General features: G+C 41.6%; 1 protein-coding gene across 9 annotated transcripts in view; it reads right to left on the reverse strand.

The window, feature by feature from the left end:
* The window catches only part of MVB12B (multivesicular body subunit 12B), a 290,946-nt gene that overhangs the window by 246,894 nt on the left and 31,107 nt on the right, over window positions 1-12,945 (reverse strand). For all 9 annotated transcript variants that reach the window (XM_020967630.2, XM_078150121.1, XM_078150118.1 and 6 more), the window contains exon 2: window positions 12,321-12,443. In XM_020967630.2, the coding sequence (XP_020823289.1) occupies window positions 12,321-12,443 (123 nt within the window). The remainder of the gene's footprint in view (window positions 1-12,320; window positions 12,444-12,945) is intronic.

Here is a 12,945-nt window from a genome sequence, read left to right on the forward strand (position 1 = left end):
CAACTGTAAAATGAGCTGGAGAAGGAAATGGCAAAAAAAGAATGTATATACTACGTGCTTTTAAGTTTAATCTGCATTATTAACATTTAAGTGATTATTAATCACTTTCTTAACTCTAGATAATCCACAAGACGATAAATCAAGCCCTGAATTGCAGTTTCTTAGGTAGAGATACTCACACTGAAAATTTAACAAATGAGTATCAGCTGGCTCCAGCAGGCCCCCTGAATCTAGCTCTCTTCTTTACAAGCTATGATTCTGGGCAAGTCACTTAACTTTTTTGGAATAGTGCTGGGTTTTGCAGTTGGAAGAGCTGGGTTCAAACTCTGCCACTCTCTCGACCCCAGTTTTCTGGTCTGTAAAATGAGGGTACTAGATTAAAGATTGATAAGGGATCCTTCTGTTCCAAACACTGCAACTCTAAAGACAAGTATGGCTGCAAACAGAGTAGCATGAGTGAAAAATCTCAGATGGCATGACAGCTGTACTTCACTATGGCCCCGAATAGCAAAAGAACCACTGAAAGCCTCTAGTCCATCTGGGTGGATCCTCAAAGTATTTCCTAGGGCAGGGACTCTCTTACGCCTCTTGTTGTATCTCCAGCACTTAGCACAGTGCCTGGCACATAGTAGGCACTTAGTAAATGTTCACTGATTGACTCCTAGAAGCTGAAGGAAGCTTTTGGATCATTTAATCCAGTCCACTCATTTTACCGAGAAGAAAAATAAAATCTCAGAGGTGAGGGGTCCAAGGTCACAGAGCTGACATGACAGAACCAGGGGGACATGACTCTGAGTCTAGTGCTCTGAGACAATGCTCTCTTCCCAGGAGGATGCATTCAAAGCTCACACAGGAGGAGGTGAGAAGTCGCGATCTGCACCAGGGGAGATAACGCATCCTTCTGAGTAAACTGCTGAACATGTAAAGAATCCCAAGCAGAGAAGCCTCTGGGGAAACGACGAAGATGTCAGCGGCACCAGAAGCACTGTGTTATTCCAAATAACTGAGCTGGAGGAAGGTGCTTGCCAGTGAGTGCCACGAACAAAAACCCTCAACTTTCTGACGTGGCACAAAAGGGGCTGGAAATGAGACCAGAATGGCTGCATCCCCACCAGGGCCAGGTGTTTTCATTCAGCATTTCTGATAGAAGACCATCTCTACTCCCCTGGGCCTTGCTTGGGACTCAGTGGGCCAAAGGGAACCTGGGGTGGGAGGGAAGGGAGATTTGGTTGCACTCTGCTTCCTCAGCCCCAAACAAATGAAGGCTCTGGGGGGCCTTTCCAACCACTCCATTTCTCCCCTGCTTCCAGTCAACCTCTATTCCAAGCATTTTCTAACCAAACAAAAAGAGAAGGAACACCTGGTGCCTTTCATCAAAAAACACTCTGGCTCTGAAAATAAACCAATCTGTGAAGCATGAAGCAGTTGGTGGTTATTTCAGGATGAGGCTGCGGGGCAGGCATCAGTCCTTCATGTACAGGGACCTGCACAGCCCGCAGACGGCAAGACAACAATTAGGAAATCTTACTCCCATGCTCTTTCAGGTCACAGGATCATAAGGCTAAGAGCTGACAGGAACCCTACAGGATTCTCTAAGGGGACCCTCCCCTTCGCCTCCACTTTACAGGAGGAGGAAACCAAAGCCCAGATGGGGGAAATGATTTTACCTGAGGTCACACAGTTAGTAAGTGCGAGGACTAGGATTCACAACCCAGGTCTTCTGACTTCAAAACCTACACACACAGGTGAAATGGGTGGAGAGCTTTGCATAACAAGAGGCCTAAACGTTTTATGATTTTGGATCTCAAAGCTCAAAACAGACCTCAGAGATTATTTAGCTTAGATGATTAGTTTTAGTTTAATCATTTTACAAATCAGAAAACCAAGGCCCAGTAAGAAGAAGTGACTTACCTGAGTTCAAATTTAGAAAAATACAAAAGACCCGGCCAAACCCGCACCTACTCTTCCCTGTCATAATAAAGTGCATTTGACCACCTAAGGGACATAGATGTGGACTGGATGGCTTGGAGAGAAGTTAACACTAGGGAAGTAGAAAAGGCTGTGGTTCCCTGAGTGGGGGTACCTGAAAGAGAATGCACTCTTCTTTTGGGGGCTTCTAGCAAAGTGGGTGGATAGGACTATCATGAAAAAATGAACTAGGGTGTTTTTGGAGAGATCTTGAATCAAAAGATCATAGAATCTCAGAGGTCAGCTACATTATATTGGCCTTGAGCAGGAATTCTCACAACATACTCACCCCACCCTAACTCTCAGCCTCAAGTGATTGTCACTTCTGATTTCAGACCTCCAGTGAGGAAGTCACTACCTCCTCCCAAGGTGGCCCATTTCCACTTTCAGGCAGCACTAATCCATAGTGGTAACTCCCATTCTAGGGTATACTGTAAACTTTAGACTGTTTTCCTCAAAACAACCCTGTATGGGGAGGGAGGTGTGTGTGTGTGTGTGTGTGTGTGTGTGTGTGTGTGTGTGTGTGTGTGTGTGTGTGTGTGTGTATCTCCATTTTACATAAGGAAAAAATGAGACTCAAACAAAGGATGGGGCTTGCCCTAAGAATGATATAGCTAGTAAGTGACAAATCCAAAATATGAACCCAGATATCCTGACTCCAGATCTGGCCTTCTTTCCCCAGTTCCAAGTAAATTATTTAATAGTGTTAAAGAATGTTTCTTATTGGAAATATATCATATTGAAAGTGATAATAAATTTTAAAAAGTGATAGTAGGTCTTACGCAAAGCTGACTCATTCATCCTCTTACAGTAGGATCTATCCTCTCCTGGCATCCAAAAAGACCCTCAAGTAGGGTAAATGGAGTTTTCAAAACCTCCAATTATCCTAGAGAGGCTGTTCATGAAATGCAGTTTTTGTAGTAATTGAGGAAAATGTTATATCCATTCATTTTCAAAAAGAAGCAAAATATAGCAAGAAAAGATGAGCCAAAAAAAGAAACAGTAAAAAAAAGACACAAAATAGAAAAGGAGTAAGAAAAACAGAGAGAAAAAAGGGAGCAAGAGGAAAAGAGCAAGCTACAGCAAGCTCCTGCTGTCGTGATGAATAGATTGCAGGGCACCATGGTGTAAAGCTACTGCATGCAGTAGTCCACAAAGGACTGTCTAGGATAAACAGAGATAAATGTTTGAAACAGTAAGCAGCTCTGGTTCATAAACACACAAAGGCAGGAATAAGAACTAAATTTGAAATAGCTTCGTAGGCCCTGCCCCCCTAAAACAAGTAGTAGCTTCCCATAGCATAGAAGGGATGAGTCATACAACTAATTCCAAATTCTTGACATACTCTGTGATATGAGACAAATCTATGATGATAGAAAAATAGCATGTGTTTACATTTCACTGGACTCTTTTCCTGGAGGATTTCATTTGGATTGATTTATTCTGGTTTTCATGCCTCTAAACATGTCATCTGAATAAAGCCAAGACTGGCCTAATGTGTTCTAACTGACGGCTGTAGTCCATACCATTTGGTAGGTGGCCATTAGTACCACAAGAGGGATTTCTAAGCTCAGTACCAAAAGCAAACAACGAAATCCCGTGGGATGTCAACAAAAACCTCAAGGGAGCCCAGTAAAGACCACTAGAAATCTGGGTTCTAGTCATAACTATGTTTAGTACAATAGAGCCTCAATATCTTTGGGCAAAGATTGGCCCGGCTGACCTCCAAGATTCCTTCTAGCTCTAACATCTCATGTTCTAACATGCAATCTAAGGTCCCTTCTGACTCCAATATTCTGTATTCTAAAATTCCTTCTAGCTCCAGTAATCTAGGTTCTATTACAGAATACTAAATCCTTTCCAAATCTGAGATTCTATGATTCTAAACCGCAGAGACTCTATGCCTCATGTTCCTATTTGGAAAATAAGGATATCCTACAAACGTCTCTTTGCCTCCTCATGGAGGATAAAATTAAATGGTGTATGAGAATGCTTGGAGTTCAGGTAAAAATTACCAAGTGAAACCAAGCTATAACTTACTATTGAACAGGGCAAATCAGTTTGAAGGGAAGAAATCTTATCTATACCCTGTACCTGGGGAGCCTACATGGAGCTTAATGAGTCTTAACTCATATACCTCCCTACTTTGAGGATACAGATATAGATAAAAGCCTCTAAAGGATCTCACTCTCTGTTAATACAAAAGAAATAAGTCTAATTTCTCTATAATTTGGAGAGGTTATAAACCATTTTCTTTACAACATCTCTACAAGGTAGGTAACACAAGTGTTATTAGCTTCATTTTAGAGAGGAAGAAAATGAGGCTCAGAGATGCAAAGTGATTTGCCTGAAGTCTCATGGCTAGGAAGCAGCAGTCAGGATTCCAACCCAGGTCCAGGGCTCTATGACCCAGCCTTGCCTCCTTGGACAAGCAACTCATGCACTTTCCTCAGAACAAATCTACGAGGTAAAGAGTACAAGAAGTGTAATTTGCATGTTATAAATAAGGAAAATGAGGCTTATAGGCAACGATGATCATACATGTAGAAAGTATTACAATGGAAATTCAGTCCCATGGCTCCTCACTGCCAAATATACCCCTCCCCTCTCAACATACACACAATACAACTTTGTTAGGAAAAGAATATACTTAAAAGTATACCAAAAATACAGCTCTGGATAAATTCAATTAATTTGATGGGCAGTAGAATCATTTCCCAACCTCAATTTCTGCATTCTGAGTATGATCATTCAGAAGAGCAAAAAACAGAGTAAGAGCCATGAGTCAACATTCCCTCTACCTATAGAACTTTGAGATGAGAACTGATACTCATTGTGATCATGATAATGCTGACATACTACATTAGATACATTCTACTATATTGTGATTCCATGAAAATTGGTCATCTATGAATAAGGGAACTCATCCCTTCATTCAACTAACCCCATGTATGTGAGCGCGCGCGCACGCGCACACACACACACACACACACACACACACACACACACACACACACACACTCCCCCAACCATGAAGAAAAACAAGAATTTTACTGTTCTTAGATATAATCCTGTGCTTGATGGGTTGGCAGAGAGAGTGATTTTAGCATCTGTCCTCCATGGCCATATTCTGTTTCACAGAGGGTCATACAGTGGGGTCAATAAATTCAAAAGTTGAGCAAGTATTCTACAAGCCCTACCCCCAAGGAAATTCTCTTTGACCTAGAGAAAAACAAAGCAATTAAATTAACCTTTATAAATGGGCATTTGAGATGTTTCACTCTGAGCAGAATTCAAACCTTTGTTCATTTTTAAACCTAGATACCCCATCTATCTAAGGTCAGCAGTCCATCTGGTGGCTAACTCACTGGGAGCTCATTTCTGCTATCACAGCACTTAAAATACCTTCTGTACCTTTATCAGAGCATACTGGCTAATCACAACACCCTTTACACTGTGCAGGGAATACTCCCACAGACAAATGTGACAGGCAGATAGATGTCCCACTAAAGTCCCTAGCAGGTATCCCTCTACCAATCTATTTCTATCTGTCTAAATGCTTCTTCTTCCCTGCCACTATAAACCCCTGATACTTTGCTTTAGATATTAAGTTAGCATGGAACACCTGAATAAAGTTGACATTTCTATAGCATTTTATGATTTTTGAATATATACATATATATATATATACATACACATACATATACAGATATAGATAGGCATATAGATTGCATATATAGATTTTATATATTAGATATATACATAAATAACACACACATACACATTGCCTCATCTGATCATTTCTCTCTCTATGTCTATTCTCTTCACGTTACTGTGATCACTTGGAAAGGGTCCCAGATGCTTTCTATTTCATTCACTGGATTTTTATTAAACACCTATCTATCTGTGTTCTTGGTACAATATGTGATTCAAGATGCATTAACTCTTGCCTTCCAGAAGTTTATAATCTAATCTTTTGAGGAGTGGGAAGAGGATGACAAGTATTTCCAAGGATTTGAAGGGCTATCCTGAGGAGAAAAGATTAGATATTCTCTGCTTGGCCCCAGAAGGCAGAACTAGGAACAGGTGTAAGTTTCAAGAGGTAGAACTGGGTTGGAAGTAACAAAGAACTTATCATAACGAGAGTCATCCAACAGTGGAATGGGCTGCCCCAGGAGGCAGTGAGCTCCCTATCACTGCAGGTCGTCCAATAGGAGCTGGATGACTACCTCAGGAATGTTGTAGAGGGAATTCCTGTTGAGGTATCAGATAGACTAGAGGCCTCTTCCAACTCTGGGATTTCACAACAAAAGAATGGGTAAGTTTCCCCCTCCTCATCTGTTGCCCAAAGCAGGATGAAGCCCATGACGAATCAGATGACTTGCAGATCATTTTCTTTTCTGAAAGGTTGTGCTGTTGTTGTTTTGTGTTTAAAACCAAAAAGCCCAGTCAAAAAGAAATGTTCCAACTTGGACCAGGCAGAGGTTGGGTCTATACAAGGCTATCCATGTGGAAACTGTGATTTTATTTATTTTCAAGTTTTTCTATACTAGTCCTCAGTCGGCCAAAGGACACAAATTAATTCAAAGCAAAGACATTTTACTATGAACAACCATAGACAGATATAACATTCCCCCCAGAAACCCTGGATCTCACTCTTTCACAAATGAAGACACAATCGAGACAGCAGAACTATGAAGTATTCTTGTTCATTGGCTCCCAGGGATTCAATTATTATCTCCATGCTGATGATTCCCAAATCAACTTATCCATCCCTAACTTCTCTCCTGACCTCTAATTTCCTATCTCTACCTGCCTCCTGGACATCTCAAATTGAAGGTCCCACAGACATCTTCAACTCAACATGTTCAAAACCAAACTCTTCACCTTTCCCCCTCCCACCCCCAAGACCTCCTCTCTTTCTAACTTTACTACTACCATTGAGGGCACCAGCCTGTCATCCAGGCTTGCAACCTAGGTATCATCGTGGACTCCTCATTCTCTCACTCCCTCATATCCATATCTGTATCCAAGTCTTGTCAATTCTGCCTTTGTAACATCTTTCTAATGTGCCCCCTTCTCCCCTGACTCTGCCACCGCCCTGGTACAGGCCCTCATTATCTCGCACCTCTGGACAATTTCAATAGCTTTCTCATTGGTCTCCCTACATCCAGTCTCTCCCCACTCTGGTCTGCTCTCAAATTGCTCTTCCAATAGTGTTCCCATGTCACTCCCCTATTCGATAAACCTGAGTAACTCACTATCGCCTCTGAAATCACATACAAAATCTTCTGTTTGGCCTTCAAAGTCCTTCATAACCAGGTGCCCTACGAACTTTCCAGTCTTATTTTCACCTTACTCTTCAACACACACTCTGTGATCCAGTGACACTGGTCTTGCTGTTCCTCAAACGCAACTCTCTATCTCCCAACTCCTAGCATTTTCACTGGATGGCTGTCCTACATGCCTAGAATGCCCCCCCCAATCTCCATTACCTGGCCTCCCTGGCTTCCTTCAAGTTTCAGCCCAAAATCCCACCTTCTGAAATAAGCCTTTCCTGACCCCCCCCCTTAATGATAGCGCCTTCCTTCTATTGACTATCCCCAATTTAGCCTGAATACATCTGTCTGTACATCGTTGTTTGCATATTGCCTCTCACCACATGAAATCTCTGAGAGCAAGGACTGTATTTTGCCTTTCATTGTATCCCCAGAAAATAGCAGATGCTTAAGATACACTTTTCATTGACAAGAAGACGAGTTATGTCTAGTAGTTTTGCCATATATGAGCTACGTAGTAAATACATTTGCAACATACTAGAAGAGCAGCTAGGCCATCCTCCTTTCCCACTTGTGACACCATTCCCCCCAGAAAACTACCCCAGGTTCAAAGCAGAATATGGGACTAAATCCACTAACTACCTCCAACGCACGATCCCTAACAAATGTCCTTTTCCCCCTCAAAGGACACAAATTAGTTCAAAATAAAGACACTGATAGGAAATACCTGTGGCCAAGACAGAGAAGACAGACGCCGAAGAGCAACTGACGCTGCCTATGTTGCAGGACCACCCAATATCTTCTGGTGATAACCACTGCGCTTCCCTCCTTGGGACTGGCCTTGACCAGGCAAATGTGCCACTGGTGTGCCTGCTGCTATCTATCTCTTGGATCTCTGCCGGCTGTGCCTCCACTGATCTCGTGGTCTTTGCTGGGCTTCATCGCTTAGCCATCTCAGCTCCATTCTCCTAAGGCACAGTGACTAGAGGTTTCTCCCCAGTAAGGGGAGGCTCACCACTCTTTAATTATACCAACTCATACTCAGCTAACAAAAGTCAAGCAGAGTTTCTCTAAGGCTAAGATTGTCTTTTCTCTTTAATCTTGTATTTAGGGATAAGATCATAGTCCTTTATCCCAAATAACTATCTAACTTGGGGTTAGAAATTCCTAAGATCCTTTCTGGATCATCATGAAAAAGAATTTGAGGCAGTGCAAATGGCAAGTCTAAGAGATACGGTTATTTTTTATTTTTCTCCACCCATTTGGCCCATTTTCCAGCCTTTATTATGCATGTCTATCAACAGCAAAACATCTTGGATTTGGTACTATATTTTGGACAGCAAAAAAACATGCCCCAAACCCATCTTCTTACATCATAGTGAGAGTGAGAATTTTTTGTCATTTCCTTGTATAAACATTTGCTGTGTTTGTCTCCATGTGAACTAGGGCAAGTCACTTAATCTCTCTGAGCCTCAGTTTTCTAATCTGTAAAATGGGGATGATAATTGTATTACCTATGGGGGGGGTGTTGTGAGACATAAGTGAAATAACATACATAAAGTTCTTTGCAAATATCAGTCTTCGTTAATATAAGCTCACTGGCAATGAACTGAGAATTCAGAGAAAGTTTAAGGCAAGGTTAAATTCTGTTCCTCCGATTTATGAATACCTCCTGAAGATGAAAACAAAAAGTTAGTTTATTACCTACAAACCCTAAACTAGCCAATTAAGATAACGGAGAAAAAGCAACCAATATACCAAAAGTTCAATTTAACAAATATTTATTGCATGCTCATCTGCAATTATCCATGCTGGGAGTACAAATACGAAAAATGGCAAGGTCCTTGTCCTCAAAGAGCTTACAATCTAGTAGGGAGATAAGACAGGTACACAAATAACTGTAAAACACATTAGTATGTGACAAGTGCATAGGACAGCTTGGAGAGAAGTGAGGTAGAGAAGAATCAATTATTGGAACATGGTACTCGAACTGGGTTTTTAAGAAAGGGAAGGAATTTAATAGATGTAGATGTGGGGCAAGTCTATTTCAGGCACGGAGAACAGAATATTCACATGGCAGGAGTCTGCACAAGACAGGAGCAATGAATGGTATAGCTTCGTTGGAACTGGTGAGTGGAGAGAGAGGATAATGTGAAATAAGGCTAGAAAAGTCACTTGGAACCACTACAGAGGATATGAAATGCCAAGCGAAGGTCCTTGCAATTATTTCCAGTAGACAACAGGAAGCCATGCAGCATGAAGGTTGTTAAGTAGAAGAATAATGCAATCTCTATAATTATTCTGGCAACAACAGGAAGGATGAGCTGGAAGAGGTGAGAGATTGGAGGAAAGGAGGCCCCCTAAGAGGCTGCTATGTTGGGTCCAGGCAAGAGATGATAGAGAGCCTGAATTAGAGCAAACACAATGCCAGTGAAATGAAAAAATGAGTATAAACACAAGAAATAACGTCAAGGTAGAATCAGTAAGATTTGGCAACTGATTAGACACGGTTAGGAAGGAAGCAAAGAAAACTTCAACATTTCAAGCCTAGATGGTTGGGACATAGGGAGCTAACTAGAGAAAGAGAGAAGCTGAGAGGAGGGGCAGGTTGTTGGGGAAAAGATTATGTAAACAAACTATGTACTTGTCAAAGCAGAATATCAAGAAATGGGCAGAAGGTCAGGTTCCTTATCCAGTTCCATTCCCCAAGATACTTGATGCAGTCAGTAGAAGCCCTCCCAAGGATGAAGCGTCAGCGCAGTGTCTCACAGATAACCTCGTATTTTTCCACTTGATTCATGGCTTGCTTCCTTATATCCACTTGTTCAAAAGGACAGAATGAAGAAACTAAGAGTCAGAGAGATCATTATTTTGGCAGTGTGGACACACCCTCCACATGGACCCTTTCAAGTAAATGGATAGATATGAGGAGTAGACCTGTGCTTTCACTGGCATAAGGAACTCCCAAATGAGGAAATTCCTCCTGCCAATGCAGGTAAATACCTTCTATTCAACTCAGTTTTGGAGTTGTCTAGAGCACTAAAAAGACAGACAACTTGTTCAAGGTCACACAGTCAGTATGCATCAGAGGCAGAACTTGAACACAGGTCCTCCTGCCTTCAAAACCAGCTCTCTACCCACTAAACCACACTGCCTAAATATTCTCTATTTGGATAAGTAACATTTTTATTATTCCTCCAAGAGTTTATTAATAAGTCATATATTCAATCAGTGCTTTGAAATCAGAAAGTAGTTCAGATTCAAAGCTCTCTGTAAAAATAGCTTTCCCCAAGGCCTGTCCTTTTATGTATTACTTCTCTTCAATGCCCTACTCAGGTGCCAACTCCTCCAAGAGCTTTATCTCCTCCATTGAGTTGAAAGTCATCTCTCCCTCCTAAAGTTTTTTCGGGGTCACTTAGCCATTATATTCTACCTTAAATAATACATATGTGGGTGTATTTCATATCACTTCCCCTTTCCTACCCTCTAAGAAGAGAAAATACTGTGTCTTACTTCCCCTTAAGCAGGAGTTTGGTGTCAAAGTGGATAGCATACTAGACCCGGAGTCAGGAAGACCAAGTTCAAATCCAGCCTCAGACACTTACTGGGCTTGTGATTGGCCTAGTGACCCTTGGCAAGACACTTAATCTCTGTCTGTTTTCTCATCTGTAAAGCACAGATGATAGCACCTACCTCTCAGGGATGTTGCAAGGATCAAATGACATGCTATTTGTAAAGCACTTTGTAAACCTATGCAATGCTAGTATTATTTTTGTAATCCCAGTGTGCAGCATAGTACCTGCCTGGCACATAGTTGGCATTTAATACTTCTTAGAGTGAATTTCCTTTGAAATTATCACTGGCTTTCAACCAGTTGAAGAAAAAAATAGACATGAAACATCTAGCCATTTTCTCTCTTTCCTCTAACAATAGGCAGCACTGACGGACACGTGCACCTAAATATTTTATCTTCTTATCAAAAAATGTATACTACAGTGGGACTGGGATAGTACCTGAATTCTTCACCCAGAAACAGTCTTTTCTACCCAGATTGGCTGGTCCTTACTGGTACATCTTTACTGGCAGGTCTTTATGCGTATTTCTGCTGCACATCTGCAGTATACTAGAGTATCATTAATAATAAAGAGGAAAACGGATGCAAAAATAAGATGACCTCAGATGATCTGAATGCTGTTAACTTTTACTAAAAATGAAATCCCTCTTAAAATTAGCCAATACTTATCTAAAGTATTGTCAAATTTTACTTAATAATCTAACAGCATAACCAATTCTAACACACTATAAAAAAAAAAAAAGGAAAGCTGGGGGTAAATTCCCCCACTACTGACATGATGATTAGTAGTTATATTTTAAAACCTCTCACATCTGCTCCCCTCCCCTCTCCTCCCACTGTCATCATACTAGTACAGATGCTCAGTAATCCCATGACTGGGTAACAAACAGCCAGGGGGGTGCTGGAGCCAGCTCAGCTAGTGAGAGCTGATTGTTAAATTTACAGTGTGAACATTTATATTTCAGAAATCAGGAAATACTATATATCAAGGTTTTACTTATGATTTTGTTAAAACTGTGTCATGAATCCTTTTTTTTTCCCCAGATAGCCAGCTGTTATACATTAACCAGCACAACCCTGGCAACGGCCACCCTAGTGTTTCAGCACTTTTATTTTCCCCCAGCTCCAATCCGTCCCTTATTCATACACAATACATACATACATACATACATACATACATATATACAATATACACTCTCTCTCTCTCTCTCTCTCTCACACACACACACACACACACACACACACACACATACCAGAATCAGTCAAATCTCTCCTATATACCAATTTGATCATGCCAGATCTAGTGAAGGGAGGGGAGAAAGCGACACGTACACAAGCATGACAGTGAGAAAGCACAAATCTAGGAAAAGACTAAGGAAACACAGACTACCATTTTCAGCTGACAGGATAAGGGGAATCTCCAAGGAGGACGTAATGTGGAAGCCAAAGATATGTGCAAGAAATACCTGTAGAATGTACAGAGGACAGTCTTTACTTACTACATCATAGCCTGTGGGTGCCCGGTTCCGGGAAGCGACCACTCCGACTCCTGTAATGGGGTCCATTGGCATTTCAGGCAGGGCTTCCGAGAGGTCTTTGACTTCAGGCATGATGGACTGGTCCTGAAACACGGAGCAGAAAGGACACTCACACAGGATCCTTACCTGGCTTTTCACATGAGCCACGTGAGAACCCAAAGATTGGGTTCATAAGCCTGGGGACAAACGTTCTGAGCTAGGTTTGGCAAAGCCCACCCTTCCCACTTCTGGTCTGACTACAGGAGTTCTGCCTTTATCGCCATAGCTAAGGAGTACTGGCCTGACCTCTTGGGAGTTAGCTTAAAGAATTAAGATAACAATTAATGGAGACTTGTTTCCATCCAAAAGAGGCAAGTCTAATCTCCGCCCCCAAAAGCAAACCACAAACCTACATTTAAACTGGCTGAAGTCAGAACAGAACACTGGCAGCTCCTTATTCATCTCAAAAAAGTCCATGTCTACGACACTCCTGCATTCCCCTCTCACACACCCTCTGTTTCTCCGTAACTCAGTTGAGAAAAGAATGTCAGAGCTGGAAATCGTTTAATCCAACCTCCTCATTTGACAGATGAGAAAACTGAAGCTG

The sequence above is a fragment of the Phascolarctos cinereus genome, unplaced genomic scaffold, assembly GCF_003287225.1.
Source record: "Phascolarctos cinereus isolate Bilbo 61053 unplaced genomic scaffold, phaCin_HiC Scaffold_2;HRSCAF=192, whole genome shotgun sequence".
Taxonomy (NCBI): domain Eukaryota; kingdom Metazoa; phylum Chordata; class Mammalia; order Diprotodontia; family Phascolarctidae; genus Phascolarctos; species Phascolarctos cinereus.